The sequence below is a fragment of the Xiphophorus couchianus genome, chromosome 24 (assembly GCF_001444195.1).
Source record: "Xiphophorus couchianus chromosome 24, X_couchianus-1.0, whole genome shotgun sequence".
Taxonomy (NCBI): Eukaryota; Metazoa; Chordata; class Actinopteri; order Cyprinodontiformes; family Poeciliidae; genus Xiphophorus; species Xiphophorus couchianus.
The window spans coordinates 3,517,623-3,545,495 of NC_040251.1; the positions used below are offsets into that span (position 1 = coordinate 3,517,623).

The 27,873-nt window shown below is 44.0% G+C and overlaps 1 protein-coding gene across 2 annotated transcripts in view; it reads right to left on the reverse strand.

Annotated features, from left to right (window-relative positions):
* LOC114140848 (nck-associated protein 5-like) overlaps nt 1-27,873 on the reverse strand; it is a 136,906-nt gene that overhangs the window by 45,139 nt on the left and 63,894 nt on the right. For both annotated transcript variants that reach the window (XR_003594702.1, XM_028011108.1), the window contains exons 4-5: nt 17,526-17,589; nt 6,604-6,737 (exon numbers count right to left, since the gene is read on the reverse strand). Coding sequence is in view for 1 of the 2 variants with exons in the window: in XM_028011108.1 (XP_027866909.1) it covers nt 6,604-6,737; nt 17,526-17,589 (198 nt within the window). In the remaining variant the exon portion in view is untranslated. The remainder of the gene's footprint in view (nt 1-6,603; nt 6,738-17,525; nt 17,590-27,873) is intronic.

Sequence of the window (27,873 nt, forward strand, 5' to 3'; positions counted from 1 at the left end):
TAGACTTAAGTGTCAATAAAATAAATCTAGTTGTGTGTGTTGTTTTTGTCTCATGCAAACTTTGCTTTAATTCTACTTTTTTCTATCTAATCATAAAAAATCATAGTCAGTCAGAGAGAGTCATTAAACAGGAAAAGCAGGTTTCCTGGAAAAAGAAGTTTCCAGCCTGCAGATTTATAAAAATAGTTGAGACTATTTTAAAGCATGAAAGTTTTAAAAAATTAAATCTAAACATTTTGAGTAATTTGATAAGATTCAAAGTAAAATACTTATATTAATATTGATTTACTTGTAATAATACTTACACTTATATTTGTGAGAACACCTACAAGAAAAACAAGTAACTGTAACTTTAGTAGTAAATAATTAGAATCATGTATTATTCTTGGTTTCTTTTCAGAAAAACATCTGTAATAACTCACATTAAGATCATAATAAGAATAATTAATAAGTTATGGTTATAAAATCATAAATGAATGATAGATCAGAGAAGCTGAAGAAAATAAATGTGATATAAGTTATGGTTATAAAATTATAAATGAATGATAAATCAGAGAAGCTAAAGAAAATAAATGTGATATAAATGTGATTTTGACATTGAACTTGAAATGGTGTAAAAGGTTGTAAAACTGCAATTAAACATCACTGATATGTTGGAGGTAGAGAGTAGGTGAAAGGTGACAGGAAGGGAAAAAGGGGAACTAACAGGAGAGCAGAGATGATCAGCACCTTATATGGAAACAGGAGGTTGAGCAGCCCTGAGACATTGGCACAGACATCATGACATGATGTCTCTTAAGACAGTGACGGATATGAGATCATCTGTCTAAGCAGACAGATGAACCCTATATAAGGTGGGTGCAAAAGAGGAACCTTTCGTTGGATCCTCCGGGCAGCTTCGAGCCAAGATCGAGATGGACAAAGAACTCTGCAGCTGAAGAAGAGCCGGGGCCACGGAGCCGGAGACTGTCCTGCACATGGAGACCAACCCGTCTGGCCCACAATCTGTGGCTTCGAATCGCACTTCTCTCATCGGCTGGGTTCAGACCCCAAAGACAAAGATGAAGACAAAGACAAGGAAGAAGAACTGGTGCCTTTTTTCCTGCCAGCACCAAGTCCTGTGTGACCTCACCATCCCTGCGGAGAAGAAGTTCATCGGACCTGCGGAGATCCTGGCCTTCGCCGATCAACATCTTCCTCCTGCTGCCACACCTTCTTCATCATCAAGCCAGGTCTGGGGTTCGAGACGCCAAACTCCGTCCGTCTCTCTCAAAGGTTCCCTTTTTTAGTTCTCAGTGTCAGCAGTAGGGAAAGATAGACTAGATGACTGATTTTACTTATTTGATTATTTCTGCTACTGAATTAAGCTGTACTGACCCTTGCAAAAATGCCTTACTAATAAAATATTTAGCATAAAGAAAATCTAAAAGATGTTGTGGACATTCAGTTAATGAGTCACCTTAAAGTTCTTTGATGGTTGTAAAATAGCTGTGATGTTTGATTCTGGAGAGGAAGAGGTGGAAAATGTTTTTAGGTTGCTGGTAGCCCATATTTAAAACAACATCCTTGGGACTCGACCGAGTCACTAAAACCTACCTGGTTCAATAACAAATGCAAGTTGCAAAATAGAGAACGAGCGACCGTTAACAGGTGTGCTCTGTGAAACTAGTTGGCTGTAGGCTGCTCAGTCTGGCTAATTCACAGGGGGAAGAAGGGTGGGACACCTGGATGTAGGCCGTCAGATAACCAGGCGAATCGTTTCTCGAAACCAGCTTAAACAGAGTTTACTTCAGTTCTGGACAGGGTAAATCCCAGCAGATTTAGGAAACTCAACGTACCCGTTAGACGGAGAGCTGGTAGCACATCTCCCCTCTCAGAAGAGGAAGTACGAGAGTGAGAGAGTAGAGACAGAAAGGAGGGGGGGGGGTGTTGCGCAACAACAATGGCCAAACATGAGGTTTTCCGAAAATAGCCCAGACACCTATAATCTATTTAGCAGCTCTGCTACCATGAGGAAGTGACTTCAAAAGACAGACCTCCCCGTTTCCTGTTAATGACCCCAGATGTGCCTTCTAGAACAGGGGCCTGATTTATACAAGCTAAATCCTCACAGCTGCCAAGGCGATTTCCAACACACCAAATTAAAACTCTTTGACAAGCTTTGATTGGATGGTTGGGTGATTGGACTCCAGCAGCATTCATCAGCAAAAAGCTCACTGTTTGAAAGCGCCGCAGTCCGACCAGATGATGATGAGAGAAGCACATGAATGCGTACAGTACACGCCTCCCGAACTACACGCCGCGGACCGTGGAGGGATCAACCTGAGCATGACTGTCCAAACAACACGTCCAGACTTGAAAAGCAATTCCCGTCTGTTTACTTCATCTGTGCCGGCGTTCTACACACACCGAGTATTGCACAGAAGGAAAACAGGGGGCATAAATCTGCAGGCGGCCGTCATCGTCTGCGCCTGTTATTAGTCTGGCCGTAAGTCTCCCATATCCTGTCGAGAAGAGGGCCCTTCAAGACGGTAATCATTCAACGTCAAGCTGAGCGGTTCGCCTGTAAAGGCCACAGTTTTGACAATGTGCAAGCATGTGTTCTGGCTGTCAATGTCTCTAACCTTAGGCAATGCAAAGAGCCAAGAGGGATCTATTCACTCTTCTCTTTGCAAAAACTGCAATTATGGCATGAAAGATTTGTCCGTTGTCATTGTCTTAAAGTTGCTTATCTCATCATTAGGCCAGAAACAGGATACCTAGTGGCTCATTCTGTTTTAGCGTCCCAGAAGATGCTAAAGACCAAAAAAGGTTTTATTCAAGTCTCTTTAAGCCATTTAATGTCTCATCTCATTTCTCTTGTCTCCAAATTTTGGCTCTTGTCTCCAAATTTTGCGCAGTGTTTTAAAAATTTCTTTAGAGACATTTAATGTCCTAAGAAAGTATCAAACTTTTAACTTTAGGATCATTTTAGAAAGTACCCTATTATTGCTACAAGTAGCAAAAGCTTGAAAATAGAGTTTCTACTAGGATAAGTATGGAAGATACAGCAAACGCATCAAGAAAGACCAAAACAATTAGTTCTCTTGACTGTCCAAGTTTCCATTACCTCTGAGCTGCCTCTCTCATCCTCAGGCCAGAACCAGGACCTCCATAGGCCTGCTAGTGCTTGAATTCTCATTGGTCATCCTTTAAGTGAGTCCAGGAAGATGAATTAAGGCAATTAACCGTCATAGCAAGAAAGGACACCCAAGTGCGCTCGGCTGAATTATTTCTTTTAAATTCTCTTAAATTCATCTAATGTCATTATCCGCTGAAGGATGTAGCTCTGTCCCCATATTTCAGTCTCCCCTGCCCAGTTCTGGCTCTTGAATGTCTGGGTTGTGGGGCGTTTAGGGTGGGCCTGAGCTGGCTGCTGAGTCTGCCTCTAATCCATTGGAGTTTAACAACAGCATGGACTTGCAAGCAGTGGGGAAAGCCTTAGGGGGATTGACCAAAGTCAGGAGGGGCTGGGCATGTGACCCACAACAGGATAAGAGCCCAACTGGTTGGGGGAGGGCGTGTAAGGACTTGATGTAGTGAGTGTACACCTACAGTATGTGTAAGACAAAGTGGTTAGAGTGAAAATGTTTTGGTCCGACCTGTGGCAGAGGAAAGGTATGTTTTAGTTGTGGTAATTCTTAACATATTCTCTTAAACTTGACTCTTTTATTAAGGAATTTAGCCATTTACTAGGTGGAATAGAGAATAAAGTACGGAAACAAAAAAAGACTCACCCATAGCGTAAAAAGCTTAAATTTGACATCATTCAAGATCTTTTCAAGACTGCGTAGGAACTCTGAAAAAACTTGAAGGGCTTTCACCATCACCCATCTGGCCTAATTCCTCATCATTCAAAGCACTACCACCAATTAATTAGCAATACGCAAATCAATTGTTGCCCGGAGGTCAAACAGATCCCGTTCTGCTTAAGAGATTGGATGTCCGTCTGACGTGATTTGCGGGGCTGTTTCAAAGACACATTGACGGAATGACGTTTCCATTCCCTCTAATGCACAACAAATAACACGCCCCGAATTGATCAGAACATATATTATGTCGGAGCGATGCAGTTAACTATTGTTTGATTTATATTGGTATGGAGAGTACTGTGCAGAAGTCTTGAGTCATGCCTCCTTCCTCTGTGTTTTCTGCCCAAGACTTTCTTGTAATATTTTAATGTAATAGCCATGGCAAAACCAGGAAATATGCAAGACGTTAACGATAGCCGCAAAGGTGTATAGCTTCTTATAGCAAGAAAGTACTGTGAAATGAGTTACATGTTAAATTCCCAGTATGTCACCACCAAACAGTAGCAGACTGAGCTGTTTGGCATTGGAAGAGAAGATTTGTTTTTTTTATGGGTCCAACCCACATACTCAAGTCTGCGGCCAGGGGCTTTCGGCAAATAAGAGCCAAAGCAGACGACGTATTTATATCTTCTTTCATGGGAAATGTTTGGTACAACACAAAATAGTTTTTCATTTGACATGCTCTTTTGCTTTTGTTCCATTTTAATGCCACCAGAATGTACGGCCAAGAACATCCAGCAGCCTTCAACTCAAAAGCAGACTCGGGCATTGAACTCGGCTAAAAACGTGAAGAGTTTTCAAATGAAGTTCTGATTTTTGTTACTAGGAATTGACAACAAACATTTTGCAGATTCACAAAACAGGAAATAGTTTTTGATCAGCGCTTTAGGGTTAGCGCAACTAGCTTTTAAGTTAGCAGTGCTCACCACTTGTTGGCGATATATAAATAAAATGAACTGAATAGTTTATTGGTCGTTGTTTTCATAACTTTGTATTTTTGTGTTTTTATAATGTAAAGTACGTTGAACTCCCTTGTTGCTGAAATGTGCAATACAAATAGACAATTGGTTGGTTGGTTGGTTGATTGTTTGATTGAAGGTGGCTGGGGCAACGGTTCGTGGTGATGGAGCCAACCAAAGAAACTTCTGTGGTGTCAATACCCAATCTCCACTTTCACTCAGTACACTATCAAGTAAATAGTCAGCGCTGCTTAAGCGAAGAAGATCCAGACACTTCATGGCTAAGTTCTGTTATAGATGCCTGTATAGGCTCCCCTCCTTCGCTCTGATCGCAGGTTTTAAGGACATATAATGAAATGTCTGATCTGCAAAATTGCCGAGCCGCACAAGACCCAGTGAGAAATATCTGCCTGGGCAACCCTAGCTAGATTTATCTGTCTAATGGACGACCTGAGGAAGACCCAATCAGAGAGACGGTTCACTATCTCTTATGTGCTAATTCGACCTCTCACTTTTGGAGTTGAGGGAATCTGTTTTTATTGCATTTTCTTGGCAGGAAACCACAGAAACTCCATGTGGCCAGACAGAGAGTCTCCTCTAATAGAAATCAACTAGACCCAAGTGGAGGTTGCAGACAGGTGCAGCGAGCTGTGTTAGAAACACAAAAACAAGTTGAGACGGCAGCTCAGCGATGATTTATACACCTGAGAATGAATTGCTGGAGCGGCTGGGAGCAGCTCATAAAAGGATCACATGGTGTACGGGCCCGCTCCCCCGGAGAATCAACTGGAAACGCCAGCAACGAGAGCCTGCGGAGCAACCAGCCCAACGCAGCGCCATCAAACACGTGACGCGTCTTTTCTAATAGCTCCTAAATATTTCATCCGACCCCTGGCAGAGTACGCCGGGACCATTAAAATTTACTGCATTTTCCCAGCCGACTTAATGAGAAGATAAGCAGTCGATGTGAAATCCTGCGCAAGTACAGCGGTGCGTGCCTATCTCCTAATTATGGCGTCTGACTCTTGATTCGCCGTCGCACTCCAGCAGCGGAGGACAGCCACGGAGTGGAGGTCAGGAGGAGGGCTGGAGCACCACCTGGCTTTAAAGGGGCCAGGAAAAACCGACGAGATCGTCAGGCTCTGGTAGGAATATTACAGCATCAGAAGAAAAAGTGGAATTGAAGGAATATTTACGGGCAATTTCTTAGACAGAAAACTGAATGTTTTCTCCATTTCTGGGTATAAACAATGTTTTAAAGCTGCTAGGAAGAGAGAAAACACACCAGTAATAAGCAAATGCAACGATTGTGACATCTACAATAAGAATAAGAAAACTGCACCAAACCATAATACTGCCACTACTGTGCTTTCATTTATTCCCGAACTTTCTAATCATTAATCAGACTCAGATCCGCTTATATGCTGGCAATTCATTTGCTCTAAAACTCCATTTAATAAAAAGTTGCTTTGAGGTACTGAGACACCCAAATCATGACACTACCGCCACCGTGCTTCAGCTTGAAGCAAGGCTTTGACTCGCATAAATGGAAACGTTTAAGGGAAAGATTAAACTTTTGTCCAAAATGGTCAAATTGAAAGAAATGAGAGGAAAATCCCAAAACACATAACTGTCTCTAATTTTAGCTTTTAGAGTGTTGTTGTCCGTGATGTAGTTTGGAGTCTAAATGAAACAAACCGTCGCTGAGAGGCTAGCTGATGAACTTTGATTATTTCTAATTTAGAGTCAGAAGGAGCAGAGAGGAAGCATTGAAGGTCCCCGTTGGATCGTACCTGGAGAACTGCTGCTGCAGCGAGACCATCTGCGCCCGGCCCAGCTCCGACTCCTCTGTCACTTCCCGCAGGCGCTTCTCGCTCTCCAGTCGCAGGCGGCGCTCTTCCTCTAGCTCGTGGATCAGCTTTTCTCGCTGCGGACAGACAGGATGGTAACCAAATGGTAAATGGATTGAACTTATATAGCGCTTTGCCAATCATTTCGACCACTTTATACTAGAGTCACATTCACCCATTCATACAACGGTGTGCAGATCGGAAGGCAGTTTGGAGTTGAGTGCCTTGCCCAGGGGCACATCAACATGTGGCAGGAGGAAGATGGAATCCAATCTACAACCTTCCAATCACAAGACGACTACTCTACCCGTAGAGCCACAGTTCCCCCTGTCAAGTAGGACACTTTTGTTTACAGAGACTTCATAATCCATTTAATTTGTTGCTTTGTTTATTTATTTTGGATATTTAAAATGTCTTCCAGTTCCAGTGTTAAATTTACACTTTATTGATCTTTCAGAACGTGCTCTTGCATTAGCACTATAATACGGGAAAATGGTGTCGCAACAACAATTACCGTTTATCACAATAACTTCAGAGACAATTTATCACTTAGGAACAAAAAAAAAGTGTCGTGACAGGCCCAACAACAAATCCTGTTTATGAAGAAATAGGAACCTGGCTACTGATGGAATATAAAATAAGCAAACAGATTGAGCAAATTAAAGCCAGTGAAAGTCCAGTTTTCAGTTTTATTTCATTTCCACCCCATTTATGAGTTTATCCACAGGATCTGAAAAGAGAAACCCTCTGGCGACCAATCCTGAACTCTTTCCCGCAATCTTGGTGGAGGTACTTCTAGCTGACGGAGCAAATGAGAGAGAAATGTTTTTCAGGCTCTCTGGCCTCGTCTGCTGCAAGCTGGCTGCCTGTTTCATAGCTGGACATTTATTGACTATCTGGAGAAGTCCTGCCAGGAATATCATCTTAAATAAATCCTCGTAAAGTCACTAAACCGGTAAAAAGCCCAGAGAGTTTAGCTGGAGCTGCACAGAGGGCGACCATAATCCTGACGAATAGAGAGCCTGCTCTCTGGTTATAGCAGAATCAGCTATAGGAAAAGAATTATGAGGACACCTAGTGGCTGAAATAAGCACAGCAGCTGAACAATGAGAATCAAAGGTTTTGAACTGTTCAGCTGCTATGAAACAAATATTCAAGGATTGCCGTGAGTTGTAGATGGTGCTAACTGGCCAATCAGGAGCTGTCTTTCATTCTGTGTGTTTTTGTCAGAAGCAGCAGCTGTCAGCAGTCAGGGAGAGGATATTAAACCCGAGTCACCTTTAAAAGCTCTCCTGCTTCTCGCTCAGCTCATAAATTCATGGCTACAACGAGCGGCTGAGTTTTTACACAACAGTGGGTTTCCTCCTGTTGGGGGTGGAGGGGGGTAAAAGGGGAATGGACGGGGGAGGGGGCGGTAATGGCCGCCATAAATTCAGCCAAACCGAAGCATAAAGTCTTCCCTCCTTCTGCCAGCAGCAGAAACCAGCGACTCTCCTCTTTTTGTTTCAACCCAGAAACTTGCTTTATTTGTGTTGGTAATAAAGTGCAAACATGTTCTGGTATGGAAAAATGGGTTTAATAGGAGGTAAAAATGCTAAGCATGCTTTCATTAGACGAGGTATTGTTCTGCACAGAAGCTTCATTCTCGAGCGCCCGAGGCAGAAACCGCCGACCCGTCGCTCGCCAACAACCTCACGATTAACAGTCAGCATCTGCAGTAAAGCCCTGCCGCTGCCTTTTGTGGTAAATATGGATGATTTCAGCTACTTTACAAGGCCAAAACTCATTAAGTCAAACATTACTGTATCTTTATGAAGCCAGTTTTTCTTGTTGAACTGGTTTGCTGCTGCTGCTGCTGCTAATTGAAAGCACATTCTGCGAGAAGCAGAGTGGCCACGAGGAGGGAACCAACTCAAATCCAGCCTGGAAACTCCCCGTGGGAAAATTTATTTACTTAATCCAACCACTGAGGAAGATAATCCTCTTTTTAACTGGCTGACATCAAGATGGCCAAGTGTAGTGCCAGGTTTGCCCTGCAGAGGGCAATGCAGTCCTGTGATAAAACCTCACTTTGTCCCTTTAAACAATGCCGTACACTTGGTAGGGAAAGCAAATGGAACAGAGAGAGAGTAATCTTTAAAATGGACTGGAATGCTGAGCCATATATCTGAAACGAGCTGGGATTTCAGGATTAAACGTGACCTCTGTCACCGTGGAGACCAGCTTCATTTTCTGCCTGACACAGAAACGTATCCGTGCAGGCAGGGCCAGATGAAGCGTGACGTAAGACCTCAGGGTTTGGAGCCGCTTCTGGCGTGCTAGCCAACATCAGCTTCTTTTATTGCATAAAAATTCAACCAGAGTGACAGTTAGGAACACAACCTCTCACTCAACCCACCAAAGACTCTCAAAAACTTTCCCCTGGAACCACTGAGACGAGATCAGAAACTAGCAGCTGCTGAATTTACAGCATCCGTGTCCAAAGGAAAGAACAAGTTTTGAAGGAGTCAGTGTGGGTCTGGTTGGTTTCTTTGCACCAAAGAGGCTTTCATGTTCAACGGGGCAGAGGTTGAGGTTTAGCATAAACCTGACATTAGCCTGATTTATCTACTCCAAAACGAGTTTCAGTGTGTGGTCCGGATTGTGATAGAGTAGTAAAACCCAACCGATGACCTAAACTGTCCCCTCCTAAGGAAGGAAACTGAAGATGTGTATTGAGCATCTACAAGTCAATTCTCTCTCCTACTGGAAGATGCTAGACCACTATAGTCATAATCCACAGTTATGCTAGCTCAACGTCAATATGTACTGAGAAGTTGGAGGTTAGTAGGAACCATCTGCTCTGAAAAGACAATTTGAAGAGGCATATCTAAAAGTTGCAGGACACCGGCCCTTGTGGACTGGAGTTTGACACCCCTGGTCTAAATGACCTCTGCCTATTCCGAAAGGAAAAAAACTGATCCAAACTTTTGGGTTTTCTCCAGAGTTTATCTCCATGAATCTGTGGGGTTGTTTTGAGATCAGACAGGTAGAAAGAAGTCTCGTCTGAAATCCTCCAGGAGTGAACCTTGCCTTAATTCGGTCAACATTAGACAGTAATGACTTTCATCCAAGCTGAATCATTAAAAGACTCAAAGCCCCATGATACCCCTGCATGATCCACCAAGGACTTTAAATTAATTAGAGCCCCGTCTGCTTGTCCCTGCCATGCCGTCTCCTGTAAAAGGCCAGCTTTATCACATTAAGTGGCTGTACATGTAGCGCTCAGCTTTGACTCCGTCTCTGCTGGCAGAGGACGTCCATCTGTAACTGTACATGGGTTTGGGACGCAGTTTGTGGAGGGGGGGGCTCAATAATCTCTTCATTACACTGAAACCTCCCCCCTTTCTCCTTCTGCTGGAGCTCTTTGCCTAATCAAAGGGCCGGGAGCAGATCAGGGGCTCGCCACTAAAGCAAACATCAGGGACACAAGGCAGCGTGCAGGTCCCTCATTCATAAATAAAACAAATACAACACGCACTCTGTGTCGGCGTGTGCATGTGTGTGCGCGCGCTACATTCAGGAACTGTAACATAATTAGTAGTTGTCCTTGGCTGAAACTAGCTAATGTAGCTGGTTTGAGATGCTAAGCCTGCAACCAAGATATCCAGGGTTTCTTAACCATTTCACTTTCAAAATTTCACATTTCTAAAGAGAACGTTTGAGCCATTGTTGAAGTATTAATAAAAGAGTTCACTGTGAGATAGAAATATTTCTAGAATTGTTGGGATTTAAACATGGAACCTGCTAAAATAAGCTGAACAAAACAGATTTTTTATGCTTTAAATAAAATATTTTATATCTCTGCCGGTTAAAAAGGTTCACCAGAATCCTTCCGAGAGAAACAGAGAACAAAATCACAGGTCTCGTAAAGTACTCAACAGTGGCCATGAGGAGCTTTTCTACACATCACTGCCTTCCTAAAATAATGGCTTATCATGTTTTGCCAAAAGTAATTTATTTTTGCCTACATTATCTTCTGGCAAAAAATAACATACACCATTATTTTAGGAAGGCGATGATATTCAATCTTTGCTTTGTGCCAGTTTCACATGGGTTCCTTTTCAACCCTATTTCTACCCACAGGAGGAAAACAATTGGCAACAAAATAGTAGTTTAGCAACATACAAAACAGAACCAGTTATTATGGGATCTGTTGTACAAAATATTAGTTTGCTTCACAAATGATGGTGCATTTTGAGTTTCTGTACTAATTTCTTATTCTTTAGTGTTTGGCAGCTTTGTGCTTCCGTACTAAAACAAACATTTTCACTCCGAAATACAATAAAAAGCAAAACAAAACTTGATTTCCCTTGAAAAGACATTTGGCCTAAGTATTTTTTAATAAAAGTAGAATCTATAAAAATCTATATCACAAAATAAAAGCATTCTTTTATACAACAGCATTTGTATGCTGCAAAGGACAACAGCATTGTCCTTTGCTGTTGTATTTTAGATTTTGTTATCTATAATTATTGTGTGTTTTACATCCCTACATGTTTTTAGTTTGTTTTGCAGCTCGGGCTCTATATACAATTGTTTAAAATTGTTTAAAATTTTGGTATCCGAAGTTGGGATATGCTTTTCTCATCCATTTAACATCAAACACAGTAAAATGCATAAAACTGACTTGTCACTGAAATAACTTGGAGCCTGAACCGTGTTTGAGTCACAATAAATAGAGCTGTGTGAAAACAATGAACCCAAATATGGGTCTGAAAATCCACAAACAGTGTTACTTATTGTTCCTGCTTGTGCATTATGTTAACGTTTGTCTCCAATTGTAAGGCATATGTTTTTATTTGTGCTTCATCTCTATTATTATTTTTAGGTGGTGTTTTGCCTTTCAAATATTCTATACAAGAAATAAAAAAATATGGATACTTAAAATGTGGTATACTAATTGAATGGAATCAACATAAAGCATTTCGTGACAGTTTTATTTTTTTATTTTTATTTTCTACTTTTGTGTTTTGCAGCTCAGGGCTTCCGTACCCATGCTGCACGAAGGGATTTGAAGCTCAGTTTCACACTCTCCAATCCCATTTCATTTGAGATACAATAAAAAGCGTAAAAGTGACTTTCTATTGAAACGGATTTGAGTCTAAACAGTGTTTTATTCAGTAAAAAGTCGGCGCATTGTGTCCCACAGGACTCCATCAATTCAATTATCACGGAGAGCGTCTACATTAGAGGGTAACACCTCTCCCTCAGAGAGCCTCCGGCGCTGTAGAAAAAAATACCAATAATAATAATACAGAATATGCTAAGCCATATGAGTGGCTCATCTATCACCCCCCCACACCCACACAGCCTTTCATAGGGAAAACCAACAGATAGAGGTAGAAAGGCCTGGTGTTGAGGTGTGATTTGGGCCCGGCTGTCAGCGTTTGTCACCCCGGTGAATACACCAAGCGCTGGGAGCCGGGGGACCCCGTCTCGGCTCCGGCCCCTGCCTGGTCTGATAAGGCCAATCTGCAGAGACAACACCTGAGACCCCAAACCTCCACGCTGTCAGCCGTTCTAACAAACAGCTGTCAGAACCCAGCCCCAAGCGCCGGCCGAGGCCGGAGCCTTCCTCCGCGTCTTTCAAACCCTCAAAACGCTTCTTTATCTGCTGGAAGCACAAAAGACTTCCGCTCTGATGCTGTGCCTTGAACACTCATAAATCACTGTCAGATTACATTTCATACCTTGGGTCTGCCAGCTCATTAAAGCGACATTAATCAGTAGCTCTTCTTGTGTGGTCATCAACTGGGACGAGGAGAACATCAGTTAATCACCAGAGGATTTTTCATTATCTGACCCATAGAAGAACAACTGCTCTGATGTCTGTCTCCAGTAACAAAGTTCAGCTGTCCTAATTCTATTTTCTCCAAGACTTCTCAAGATCTTTAAGGTCTTAATGTGGCCCTACGCTATCGGAACAATATTTGTTCAAAACTATTCATTCTGCCATCTTACAACCACGAAATCTAACATATTTGGGAAGAAATAGTTCAACGCAAAGAAAACTAAGTGTAACATGCATTTGTGGTCCGCCCATTTTACTCTGAGAAAGAGTAAAACTTTACTCTGAAGCCAAATTGTCTGTAATTTGGTCTTATTAAGTTAACTGTCTGGCTTCAATCCAAAACCTAAAGTATGTTGGAAAAGTAGCCCTATCCAATTGAATCCAGGGCTATTTTCAACAGAAGAATATCAGTCGCTGTCAACTAACAGGCTCTGTCAGAGCGAGCGCGGCCGCACCAAACCCAGAGGAAAAACGAAGCCAAGTGTTTCTCCTAAGCCGGCTCGTTTATTTTCACGTGTTGTTTAGACAGGCGTTTCCAGCAGGGCGTAATCTTAAATGCCCCCCCCCCAGACTCGCTGCGTGCCTCAGGAAACCCCTACATCCTGCCGCCGATGGACTGGGGTTGCACTTTGGAGTGGCATCAAAAGGCGAGCAGGAGACAGGGAGGTGCCCGGCCCCGCGCCACGCCTGGAGGATTCCAGAGGAAACCTGCGGCGTGGCGAAGCCGTCAATACAGGGCTTGACTGGAAAACTGACAGAGAGGGATTGTTTCAGGACGAAATCCTCTGTTTTCCCACATCATGAACAATATGTCTTGTGTGGCCGGATTTGTGGGGAGCCCCAACAAACTATTTGAACTATTTAAGGGATTTCTACAATGTTGGTTCCTGTATCACTTTACCTTGGGCTTATGGACCCTGGGTATAAAGGTGTGCTTTAAGCTCAACATACTGACTTATCTATGCTAAGCACTCTGAGTTTGAAGTATGAAAGTAGTTCTCAAGTTGGTCTGTTGACAGAGTTGGCTAACAAGGACTTCCTGTTGGGCTAGCCAAAGAAATCTGTTTACGTTAGCGCAAAGGTTAATCCGGCAGAAAGACGATATTAACGATTTATTAGCACAGACAATACCACCACTGGCTAACAGTTAGCCACTAATGACTGTAATGTTAGCGTTTGCTCTGTTAACACTCAAACTGTAAATTAGTACATTAACTTCTTAGCTTTCTAACAAGGAAGCTAATGGGTTCAAAAAATACGTCAACTGGTCACAACTGAGCTGGACTGCTAAGCTAGGTGAGAATCTTGCTATTAGCAATCCAAGGTAATGCCAGATGTTTTCCATTTTATTTATAAATGCAATAAATAAATGTTCTCCCTAACAATTGATGTATAGCAGTTGTTCCCCAGGATTTCACAATTGTTTTCATGATTTGTTTTGTGATTATTACTTTTGCGATATCAGCGGTGTAGTAGAAGTAAGAAATACTGCTACTTGTGGGTAGGAGTTAGCATTCACTTCAACCCAATGTTTTTGACTGTATTTGAAGAAAATATGCAATGAACTCACAATTATGAATGAGAGTCATTTTTTGACCAGATTAGCTGGTGAAACCTTTGAAATATTTTTAATATTTCATCTTGTTCTAGTGACACCAACACAGTTGAACATTCAGAACTGTATCTACTGTATTAATGCTAGCTTAAACAGTTCAACTGAGCTATACTTCCTGTAGAATAAACATCAGGAGATCCAGTAGAAGCACACATTCACTGGGTAAATCTGTCATTTACACCATTAAGCTTCAGGTCTGCTGCACTGAGCTGTGAAGACATCTCTGTGACAGATTTTTAGCTCAAACGGAGGAGAACTGCACAGTCTGATCACACAGGGTTTAGTGGACGTGAATAGATGGGGGCTGGGGCAGAAGGTGGGCACAGAGTGGGGATCTTCCTCTGGTTAGCAGCTCCCACTTCACGCCAGCAGCGCTTCGGTAATTATCTCCTTCAGGCAGCGCTGAAGCTCTGAAACCTCCCAGAAGCGGCAGAGAGACAGCGAAGGGGAATCCAACGGGGATAATCCTAATTTCAAATGGAGCTTAGCGATATTCCCCTCCGTCCTCGCCCCCTTCCTGTCTGGCACAGATAACTCAGCCTGAGCGGACGCTCATTGCCGCGATTAGCATGTCACCCAGTCCACTTCAGAGGAGTGTTTCCTCGGGATCAGAGAGTGCCGACACTCACAGGTGTCAACCTTCGCTTCAGCAAATTAAACAGGAACAAGGCAGGAATAAAAACTCAGAATTTTACTAGATATCCATCCATCCATCCATCTTCTTCCGCTTATCCGAGGTCGGGTCGCGGGGGTAGCAGCTTCAGAAGGGAGGCCCAGACTTCCCTCTCCCCAGCCACTTCTTCCAGCTCCTCCGGGGGAATCCCGAGGCGTTCCCAGGCCAGCCGAGAGACATAGTCCCTCCAGCGTGTCCTGGGTCTTCCCCGGGGCCTCCTCCCGGTGGGACGTGCCCGGAACACCTCACCAGGGAGGCGTCCAGGAGGCATCCTGACCAGATGCCCAAGCCACCTCAACTGGCTCCTCTCGATGTGAAGGAGCAGCGGCTCTACTCTGAGTCCCTCCCGGATGACTGAGCTTCTCACCCTATCTCTAAGGGAGAGCCCAGCCACCCTACGGAGAAAACCCATTTCGGCCGCTTGTATCCGCGATCTCGTTCTTTCGGTCATGACCCAAAGCTCATGACCATAGATGAGGGTGGGAACGTAGATCGACCGGTAAATCGAGAGCTTCGCTTTTTGGCTCAGCTCTCTCTTCACCACGACGGACCGGTACAGCGCCCGCTTGACAGCAGACGCTGCGCCAATCCGCCTGTCGATCTCCCGCTCCCTTCTTCCCCCATTCGTGAACAAGATCCCGAGATACTTAAACTCCTCCAAAAAAAAACTCAGAATTTTACTAGATATTATCTTATCAAAACAATATCTGGAAGCATCAATCCAGTATATAGACACGTTGTAGTGCTGGAGGGCAAAAAAGCTGCTGGCTGGCGGTGACTATTGGTTTTAGCTGTTAAATTCTCAACATAAATCTTAAAAGTATTTGTAATATATGAAAGAAAAAGTGACGCTGTGCTTTGCTACTAATTGTCAACACTACAATAAGTAGATAAAGTCCAGTAAAAGATACGAAAAAAGTAGTGAGAGAGAGCGAAGTAGTTCAGTTATGCTAGCTTGACTATAAAAACCTCAACATGTAGACGTGCTGTGGAATTCGGTGTGTTTCAGTTCAGTTGCAAAATAACAAAAAGGCGACCTAAACACCAAGTCTGACAGATCATCAGTAGAGCAGGTTTCTAAATTAGTTAATCAACCACAGCTGTGTTCAGACCGTCACTTATTGATAATCGCAAAATAAATATAAAGCCTAAAACATTAACACTGAAATGGACTGAATATTCTGTTCTTTGTGTGGGAAATGTTTGCCTGTTTTTTGGTGTTTTGCTATGGCAACAGGTCTGTGTATAACGTAGCTGAAACAGAGAGCAAGAAAAAATAATACGAGTGGTTCTGAGTTATTCTTTAGCGGTTTTTGTGCGTTGTTTTTCCCTTTGCTGTGGCGCACTGCACTGAATTAATAACAGCTACATCTCCAGGTTTTATTTAGTTAACAGTTCTTAAAGAACAGTCTTTTTGCCCCCCAGCATTGTGCTCAAAGTTCCCGAACGTAAACAATAACATGTAGCGTGTGGATAGTTTGTGCCTGGGATAGAGTGTGTGGTTATTTGCGCAGCTCCTAACGCTGAGCATTAACGGTAGAAACGATCTGCCCTGCGGCCAAAACCTCTCCGCTGCTGACCTCGTCCACAGCAGGGCGAGGCGGTAAGAGAAAACCAGCAGATTCAGCTCTAGGCATCAGGGAGAATCCCAACACCAAGTCTGAACATCCTGAGAGTTCATCATCCCTCCCTGGTGTGTGCATATGTGCTGGTCCTGCAGGTCTGTTGCCATAAAGAGAACGAGAGGCGTCACCGGGGTGAAGCCAAACAGCTGAGCCTGCGGTGGGAGCATCAGCTGAGCGCAGCTCCATCACATACTGCGACTTTCTGACCTGCCACAGAGAAAAACTGGCTGCTCAGACCGGGAGGAAGAGGAAGATGAGCTCCTACAGTTCCATCTGCTCAACTCCAACTAATCAGGACTTAAACCCCGAAGAACCTCTAACAGCCAACAAGCATTTTGATCAGATATTTGGACAATAGCACCAATAATATGACTGAAACTGAATGTAAGTTTTGATCTACAGAAGCTGATACAGTGAGTTCTGCGTCTACGTTTACGTTCACTCAACATGAGTATGAATGGTTTTAATGTTTGTGTTTGAACCAGTAAAAGAGCTTCTGGTGCGTTTCCTCTGGATATTATAAAGTCTTCTTGGCTGACTTAAATTAAATTGTTTGGTTTTTCTCAAACCATCAGTAAGGTTTAAGATGGAGATAAGATAAACTATTCCAATGTTAGCCTCATTTTTTCAGCTGTTTTCTTCTCATCTATAGTCAGAATAGTAATTCTGGTAGGGAAACGGTCCACAGCATGATGCTGCCCCCACCGAGCTTGTCGGCACAAACACCTCAAAGAAACGTGGTGGTTGTGGCCAAACCGCTCAGATTTGGAACTGGTCCGTTCCCCAAAACTGGTGGAATAATTACGGCAGGCTGGGATTGGTCTACGCAAAGTCTGAACATTAGTTTTATGGGAAACGTGATAAATACAATTAAAGAAAGGTTATTGCCATAAAACCAAGCAGTTTCAATAAAACACAAAGATTGGTCACATGTCCAATCAGTAGTTTCTTATGTGTCACTGAGGTGAAACTTGTTGTCAAACTCGTATATATTGGAGCAAATGCATATATTTCACATTGTGTGTTTTACAAAAGATCCACAGTAAATGTTGACAATTACTCTGTGGTTTAAATCCCCAAAGCCTTCATGTCAGTGTGAATGAGGAGGAAGTACTTTACCATTGTTCCTTCACTCTTGCTCCGTGCCACTTCCCTCTGCAGGCGAGCCACGGCCAGCTTTTCCCTGAACAAAACAAGAGAATCGGATCATTTCTGTGCACACACAGCTGCTTTTACACAAACACACACACACATCCACAAATCTACGTCTCCTCAAAGTCGCACAAATCATAATGGTGTTGCTCAGTTCGTCTTGATTTGCGGCATAGCTTGTCAAGTTTCTTCCACCAAACAGCTGAAACAGCGTCTTCCTGGGGATAAACCCGCCCACACGCATACACACACACGCATACATAAACACACACAACAGAGACAATTCGGTCCCACTCGCTACACAGAACAGAGCTTCCAGTTCTGTCCAGACAGAAATAGCCCAAGAGGAAACAAAAAGCAGGGCATCCTCCACCAGACTTTACACACACATACACACGCCGCTACGCGTGAAGCAGGCGGGACAAAGACGTCGACTGTGTTCACACTCAAACCTTTTCCCACGTGAGGGCATTCCAGACTTTAATGGGATAAATCTTGGCAAACTAGCGGGGTATAATAAAGAACTGTGTTTTAAAGCCGGCCCTTTAGAAAAGTCAGGAATCACCGGAGAGAAGCAGCGCTCCGAGACCAGCTCGTCATTCTGCTGACAACAAAACAAAGAGGCTATGGATCTGGCACATAAGTTTTTAATCTGAAGAGAACCAATACCCCGTTTCATTCCTTAAAGGACGTCCTTCATGATAAAAAAAAAGCATCGGAGTATAGAGAAAACGTTTCCACCTCATCTGGCTTCCACCTGAAAGCGTTGAGTCACCAAGCAAAGCGTAGAAAAGACGTCTCCACATTTTCACTCTGCTTTGGTTATGAGAAGAGACTTGAGTCAGCATATTTTAACAACTTGCAAATGATATTACTATGCAGAAAAAGTGTGTTTTTATTTTAGCGTGAATTTAAAACATATGGCTTCTGACTCCATTGGACTTGAATAGTCCTCTGTCTGAATTTGGACAAGACGTGTCTTCAATGTGTATATTTCTGAGCTAAACAAAGACACCAACTCTCGGACCAGAAGTGACCATGAAAATGCATATAGTTTTGAAACAAAAGCATGAAGTCAACTGAACATGGGATTAAATCTCGTCCGGAACGGACAAATTTTGCACAACTCTTAGAAAACATCAAACATGTTGAATTAAAACAGTTTTTGTAAATGTAGACACAAATAGCATTCATGTTATTGGTAATACGGAAGACGCAAGCTGCAAATAGTTAAAATTAGCAAAACTTCCAAAGTCCCTTATAACTGTGTTTTAATGTTTCAAAGACCAAATATACCGTTATATACTTTAATACGCACAGTGGAAACAATTTTAGCCACATCACTGAAGCATAACTTTTTCATTTCTCCGCCTTTAGGGGTTCAGCCAATCAGCACCAAGGAAAATAAATGGTGTTCCTAGATTGGCTGCTTTGCAAATAGCTTGTCAAGTAGGATGCATGTGTTTCAGCTTCCCAAGCTGCATTTCATCAGGAATATTTCAGCTATGCTGCAGGGGGGACAAAAAGAAGCCAATACAGAGGTTTTACCTCGAATAATTAAGAGTCACATTCTGCAGAAAAATCCACAAATACTGAACTCACTGTGCCAAATGAACAGTCCGTCCAGCAGACAGACACAAGTAATCACACTCACCTGCACATTTTTCAAATTTTTTTTTAACCAGACCAGACACCCAGAAACCATCACCAACACCCCAACCCCAAATAGCTCATGACTAACGTCTTGGCCTCCTTTAACAACAAGACATCACTATTTAGGAGCAGCCTACCTGTCGGGAACCCCCCCTCCCCCAGCCCCCAGACGTTTAGTTGATGGATGAGTCGACTGTCTGGACGGGAAAAATGTGCTGCAGATTCCCAGTACTCCCGGATTTGAGGTAAATCTGACTGCGGAGCCCAACGGATTGTGTAAAAACACATAGTGGCAGTGGAGAGGAGAGGTGGGGGGGAAATGGAGCTAATTGGGTGTGTGAAAGTGTTGCTTACTTAAAACCATTTCTAAACGTGAACACACCTGATTGACTCATCCACTCATGCTCCAGTTGCACAGTTGTCCCATACCCTACGCATCATTACACCGCCTTAAAAAGGAGAAGACAAACACGGCATATCTGGAAGTTCTCACAGCAGATAGTGCTTTGTTAGAACCGGACCGCCTGGCATTCCTCCAGTCTGTGTTATGGCTGAGCGTCGGCCCTTTAAGGGGTTAAATTTCAGCCCACTTATGAGCAGGCATGTTTCAGAAGCAGCAGAGCGAGAGCCAGCTACACCGCCAAGAAAATCATCGACAAATATAGAGCAGTTTGACATTCTGTGTTAAACATAATTATAGTAATTGGCACCAGCAGTAGTCAAAACAGAGCCCCAGTGGAAAATGCTTAACCAGTGACATCCAGCTCGCCAGAGGGGAGCGATATTCCAGCAAATAATCCTCTGTTGTCTACAAATCTACTTTGAATATGTCATGTAAACTTCAATCCCCCATTTTGGCCAATTACTCACTTTGTGAAGTTCTACCAGCTGTGTAAACCAGCCCCAAAAATAGCCAGACAGAGCAATGCCAAGGCTGTTACATGGAGGGGTTTATCTTGAGTCATCTCCATCGTCGAAGGCTGAACTTTGGCATGTTATTGTTAGGGGTTGGTCTGAGAAATTGTAAACACTACATACTTGTTCGAATGTCACCTAAAATGGTTGGAACATATGGACGAAGTAACTAAATGAGTCATTATGAGGGATAATTTTGCTATACTACAATTTTGGTCCTATTTGTTTTGGTGTAGCTTTTGATTCAACGGGTTAAATTAAAAACATGTACATTATACTGTTTATCTTAAAGTTGAACGCCTGGGAAAACGTGAGCTTTACTTGAACCCACAGTGGATTATGTGATCATGTTTCCAACCAGCAGATGGATGCCGACCTCCAACAGTTCCCAGGGATCTGGAGTCACCTGACGTCAGGGAGGAATCACTTGATGCTGCCAGATGTGGAGAAAGCTTCTGTTGTGACATGAAAAACAGGGCAAGTAAACCAGCTTGTTTTAGGACCAGGGAAACGTGAATGTCGGGGTCAGATGTTCTGTTCGCCAGAGTTTACACCCTTATGTTGAGGTTAAGTGTAGAAATAATAGAATATTAAATATTAAAAGTTTGGGATTCAACATTTAGAAGTTTAACAGTTTGCCCAACTAGCAGGGGAAGGAGACAGGACAGAAGGAAGGATGGCTGGATTAATGAATAGATGGATTGATGGATGGACAAATACATGGATGGTTGGACAGATGGTTGGTTCAATGGATGGATGGTTGGATGTTCTCATAGATGTATGGATGGATGGACAGATGGATGTATGTAGTCATGGATGGATGGATGGACGGTCGGACGGATGGTCGGATGGATGGATGGACCAGTGCATGGACGGATGGTTTTAATGGATGGATGGATGAACGTACGAATGAATGGATGGCTGGATGGATGGACAGACGGTTGGTTGGACAAGTAGTTGATTGGTGCAATGAATGGATGGATGTACTCATGGATGGGTGGATGGACAGACAGATGGTCAGATGGATGGATGGACAGATGGATAGATAGATGGATGGACGGTCGGACGGATGGATGAACAGATGGTTGGATGTACTCACGGATGGATAGATGGATGTACAAATAAATGGTTGGATGGATGGATGGACAGATGGTTGGATGGATGAATAAATGGATAGTTGGACAGATAGTGATTGGTTCAATGAATGGATGGATGGGCAGACAGATGGTCGGATGGCTGGATAGATGGACAGATGGATGGAAGGATGGATGGATGGATAGATGGATGGCTGAATGGATGGATGGATGGATGGATGGATGGGTGGGTGGATAGATGTGTCCTGGTATCAGCGGTTCAGACGATATGGATGTTGTGGTTCTCTTATTTTCGTTCCAACAGAAAGTGAACCCAGAGCCATGAAGCAAACAGGAAGTCATCCGTTAGAACGTGCCCTGGTCACCTTGTGAAGACAATGTCCACTGTTCAATGACGCCAATGTAGTCCCTCTCTTCCTGAATCAAACCGTGACCCCAGCCAACAGGGCTCTGACCTCGCAGCATTCGCAGCACCTCCACCTGCCTCCTCCTCTGCCTCCTGTTTGCTTTCACTACATGCAAAGGCACGACCTGTCAGGGTTAAGGGGGGACGATCAGTCATGGTGGGAGGCATTCGCAAAACCTGAGCCGACACGTTGGACCCGTGTTCTTCTGGAACTGTATTGTGGGAGGCAGACGTTTAGGGAGGCTTTAATCCAAACATTATTTGCTGCTAAGCACATAATGAGAGAGGAGAAAAGTGCTGGATCTGATGCGTTTTCTGATTCTTCTCAACACCATCTAATTATAAGCTCCATTCTGCTCTGTTAACAGATGAACCTCCACAGTTTGCCTCTAACCCTGCAGGAGTTTCAGGTTGAGTTTGAGTGTCTGGAGAGCCCCCGATGCACAATCCATCTCCACGGTCAGAGAGGCCAGCCAGATCGGAGGTTACGATTTAGGCTTGGACAAGTCATTCCCGTCCCTAATCGTCCTGCAGCCGTGTTATGTAACCGCTGTGCTCAGATCCAAACCCTCAAACCAGAACGCAGCACGGGACAATAGGTCCAGCGAGGCGTTTGATGTGTTAGGACATCCAACCCAGCCTGACAGGAAAGCAGAGTTAAAACACTCAGGATGCAAAGAACAGCTTTAGCCCTCAGTGTGAAGACTTTCATGTGCTTTACGCATATAAAGGTTGGGCCTTCACACATCTGTGACCATTCAGTCAGGCCCAGCACATCAGGCAGCTCCAATTAATCACGAAGAGCACCACAGAAGGTGCCGAGCAGCGGCCTGACCCGAGTGCACAGCTGGTTCCTGACCTCCCGCCTTCTGCAGCGGGCTCCGTCTGCAGCGCAGGGCCAGCGGCAAGACAGAAGCCACATGTCAGCACCTTCAGCCCACACCCACCCACACACACACACACACAGACTGAGCCAGGACCAGGCGGAGAGAGCCTTGCCTCACCGCGGCAGAGCATCAATTATTGACGAGCTGAAATGTGATGAGGTTCTGCTGTGAGCAAACAAAGAAACTCTGTCTTCACAGGATGCCATGTGCCAAAATAACGCTTTACTCCATGAAAATAAACACTTATAATTACTGTCATGTTCTTAACGCATGCTTAAAAGAACGAGCAGTTTCTGGGCCAGATCCTGCTTTGATTCGAATGCTTGCAATCCTTGTGAACAGCAGCAACAAGGGCCGACTTAACACAACTTGATACCAGGAGGTATGTTTGGACTTGCTGCAGAATGCGGTAGTGCAAGCTGACATTATCACAATCAGAGACATTTTTCTCCAAAGTCAACAAGATGCTGAGTGCCTGGAGTTTGATAACGTCAGGGATCCTTGTGAGTATGCCTGAGCACCTTGGCTGTTGTTGGTTCACAAGATTTGGTCGCAGATTCTCAAAGATTGATGGTTGCAAGACGAAAGTGCCCCGTTTAGTAGGTCAAACACTAATTCAGCACAAATATCTGAAGCAGCAGAAATCCCTCATGAGGAACCCTCTGAGACTCACAGGAATGCTTGCGCCGAGCGAGGATTACCCCTTGCCTTTCTGTCTGAGTGTTTTCTCTTTCTCCGAGCGGGGCCTGACCTCGATTGTCTCCACGCCTCAGATGCATTCCAGTCCAGGAGGAGCAGATGTGCTTTAAACATGGCCTCTACACACCGCGCCGCCACGCCCTCCTCCGGCCGATCCGCCTCAGACAGTTTGCCTACCAGCAGATCTTGGGGAGAGACCCGATCGCACCATTGGCACACGGATGAACGCACATGTGCAAACACGGTGGCAAAAGACCTGCGAATACTTGCAGGCACACAACTGTAAATCTTTCATGTCTGAGTGATTAAAGAGAGATGACTGTGAGCGTTAAAGCTGCACAGATATGAAAGTAGAGGGAGGAAGCCACCAGCCTCAGCCCTCAAAGCCACGCACTCACATTCCTACAAGGTTTCGTTTGTCTAAGTCGTCAACTCGTGTCCCACAATGACACATAATTGAGCTTAAGTGACGATCTTGTTGGATAATCATTGCCTTGTGATTTAGACGCTTACCTGCGTTTTCAAGAGGGGCAATAAAAGTCAAACAAACATGACAACTTGTGTTGAGGTAGACGCTCCCGTCGCTACAGATTTGTACAGAAAGGCAGCTGCACGCCGCAAGGAGAAGCTCCTCACGAGATGTGACGCCAAGTCATGTCTGAAGGCAGGAATGTTTGAAGAGGAGCCAAGATGCCACGCTAAGGGCGAGCTGGTGGGAATGTCTCACTTCAGCACCTTTCGCGGTGTTGTACTTTCTGTAGAAGAGACCTCGATAAAGAAGATGAGTACTTTTATCAGTTTGAGTAAAAGGGTTTTAGATGCTCTTACATAATCTGACTTTTCAAAGTAATCTCCTTCTTAAGCACTAGAAGCCCAATTAGTCAATATTATATCTCTGATTCAGATCTAGCGTTTATTTCATTATTGAACTGTTTTCGAAATGAGCGCCAGCACACAGGTCATAAGAAGTGAATTAGGTTAATGGCGCCATAATGACCTGTGGGAAACACTTATTAATGTGCGTTTCATGTGGGGAGTGGAGCTAGCGATGTCTTGGAGCCAACGCCTAATCAGTGTTCAACCACTTCAAAGAGGCTCAAGCGCCAGACCAGAGCTGGTTCTGTAAAAACGAAAGGTGGTTCTGGTTGTGGTTTCTCGCAAACAGACAAACACCTTGATGGTTTGTCTCCTTGCATTTCTGCATTTCTGATCTCTCACTGGTGTTTATCAGCAGTCACTGATAAACACCTCAATATAAGGTTGTAAAAATCCCTTATTTTCAGGCGCACATCATTTCAGGTGTTCAAACCCTTTCTATTGGCTCATTCAGCAGTAGGTTAAGTCATGCATTTGTCATATGATTTAATCTGATTTGTGATGCCTATAAAAGAAAATGTAATCAGTGACCTCCCAAAAAGCCCCATGGCATTGTACTATGCTATTCTGGTATGGTACAACACAGAGTGAATTGATTATAACATCTGTCAAAGACTTTTTGCCAGTTGCCCCTAGAAGCAGGCATTTACAAAAGTTAAGACTCATGCACACTGTTGTTTAAAAGTGTCCCCCAAATTGCTTCATTTATAGCTGATTTAGGTTGGACACACCAAAGAGATAGTGTGCCGACCTTGATGGGTCGTCAACTGTTTAAGTAAAATCAAGCAGGCGACTGCCCAGTAAGTAGGCGTTCTACTGTGCAACATCTTTATTGCTTACACCTCTTCATAAGTCATTATGAAGAGTCGTTGGGAGTCTGGAAAAGTCCAGATTGGTCTCAGAAATGACCCAAACTCACCAATAACTACTGCAAGCACTTCCACAACGTCCAACTTTCAAATACCAGCAAGTCTTTACCAGTGAGACACATCCCAACATCCTCTGCCTCAAACAAAACAAAGGTTCAAAATCATTAAAGAAAATGCTAAACCAGACACTTCTAGATCCGACTCCACAGCTTCTGTAGCAATGAGGTGACCGGGGCACAGGGACACATTCACTGCTGTAACAGAGAGCTGGAAGGATCTGCTGACTAATGCAGGATGTGCAGGAGCTACAATATTTCACAAAAGCCAAAAGCGTAACCATTTGCAGAGGCAGACAAATGGCCGCTTCACACACAATACAGACAAAGGTACAGTAAACAGAAGCAGTTGGCCCAAAGGTCTTTAGCGTTTATTGTTAGCCATCTCTGGATGTTTGTCTGGCTGGTTCACAAAGGTCAGTTCCAGTAGCATCACTTGATTTAGATGTACCATAAAAGGGCTTCTGCTTTCCCTTTGATAAAAGATGTCAACATTCCTGCAGGCAACTCGGTGTTGATGGAGAGATAAAGTACAAGGAATCCTCTCTGCTGTGTTATTTCAGTTGCCGTAGAGTCCTGGCCACTCTGGCATGCTGGTAATCCAGCAGTTAAAAGTCCGTACTCTTGCTGTAATTCACTCTGTCACCAGAAGACCTTAAAGACAACATGAGAGGTGTTTGGAAAAGAGTTTTACAGCTCAGAAGGTGAGCTTCTCCAGCAGCCCCTCCATCCATTTCCTCTCCAGCTGCGCCAACACCTCCAGCCACTGGATGCGGCCCTACGGGCTTCTCCGACTATTATCCGATGATTTACGGCGGAGATAGCGGAGAGGTGAGGCTTGTTGACATTCCCGGCCCTGAGCGAAGCTAGAACGCAACGCCGACTCCTTTTCCAAGCTCGTAAACGGCTCGCTCCGCTGACAGCCTCACAGCAGCAGGAGAGGTAATCCGAAACAAGAGGGAACGCTAAAAAACTGGCATGCTAGAGTGAAAGTGTGTCAACGGGAAGCCTGTGTGTACTAAAACAAGGGCAGCAGCATATTATCTTGTAAACTGCTGGCATGCGAGTATATGACCTAAAAAACAAATCCAGTTTGGGGATTTTTTTTTTTTTTTTCCAAGAGTTGGAACGCCATGGGACACATCAACAAAAGGCCTTAGAACAAGAAAAAGAGAAGTTGGAAGTCTGCAAGCCGAGGTGCTCAGAGTGCGCTCTATTGTGAAACAAACTATATTTTAGTCTGATTCTAGAAAACAGGTTGCTTAAAAATGAGTCCAAGAGCACCTTATGCAAACACTGGGGTAGTTTAGAAACCACAAGAACGCTCTAATGACGCCATGACTCAACATCCAGCGAGGGTGCCTGGGCAATGCTTTGTCTCCCGGCTAAACAGTCAGTGCATGCAATAAGCCATTGATAGCTAGCAAATAAAAGCCTTTTATTGGTTATAAACTGTGTTGCACCATTAAACTTTACATCTTTGCTGAGTGATTTTACACTAAATTCAGCTAACGGGAGACAAAGACAGCAGTCATGAGGTAGTGCCTATTATTTTCCTTCTGCTTTTTCCAACTTGTGAGCGTTCAGGGAGACACAAAGCACGACGTTTCATCCGGATGATCATTTCTTTTGTCTGAGTGATAATAAAAACGTAGTCTGGCTGTTTTTTCTTATTTTTTCATCAAGCTTTTGTCTTCAGATGCTGCATTTGCGGAAAGAGAGAGCTCAGCAGAACTGGGCTGCCTTCAGAGATCCCACAAGCAGTTAGTCTGGGAGAGATAAATGCCGAGCAGGGGAGAGGGAGGAATGCATTCAAAGCACCCTTAATTGAGCTGGATGGCCTGCAGTCACACAAGCAGTGTCTCAACAAGGCTCGGTTGGGCTGGTGAGATCCTGAGATTTGCTTCACACGTACACATCATTAAACTAGCTTACGGCTCCACAGCGCCAGTGAACACAGCAGAGACAGTAGGAATTATATGGGAAAGTTGTCTGGAAGGAGTGTCCTCCCCTTCTCAGTCAGAGCTGGAGTCGTCTGGCCGTCAATGGAGGGGAAATGCTCCCATGCCGGGGCCTACTGGGCCAGCTATTGAACAAGGGAACATTCCTTAATAATTCTGTTTGACCTGGACCCAATACGCCGGCTGAGGGCCACCAAATATGGAGCGCCACACACTGGGAGAGGGCCAGAGGGAGGAGGAGGGAAAGTTGGGAAAATCGGATGTGAAGGAGTGAGAGGCGATGTGATGGACAGGAGTTAGAGGGGTGGAAGTAAATACAATAGAACGCATGATGGGTTGGGATTGCCTTAATCTGGGTTCTTTTCAAGGCTGATGACTATCACCTCCTGAGTGCTCCCAGTGGGCGCTCCAGGCACAGTCTGAAACTTTTCACATCTATATCTTTACAAGGAAAGTATTGCGGTCTTGCTGAACCATAAAATACCAAGGTTTTAAACGGCTACCCGTATAAGTAGATTCACTTTTAATTATATGACCACTTTTTACACTTTGTGTAACAATTCTTGGGGGTACATAATCGGTTCACGAAGATGTTCCTCTACTGGCGGTGTACAACGTCAAATAAGGTCTTGACCCAAATTTTGGGAGCCATTACTGTTACACACATGCTACAGTTTTCATATGACATCAGCAGAGTGGTGGGAAATATTTCTGTGGACAAACAGCTACACGTCTGCGTAGTCGGGATGAAGAGAATTACAGTTTTAATTCTATAAAATCAAATCCCTCCACTTGGCAATCCTCTTATCCAGTAATCCCCAGGTAGGTTTCAGAGAGCTGCAGGCTCAAACTGCCCATCCTTCCAACACATCTGCCCTGGTGGCATGGTGATATCGACG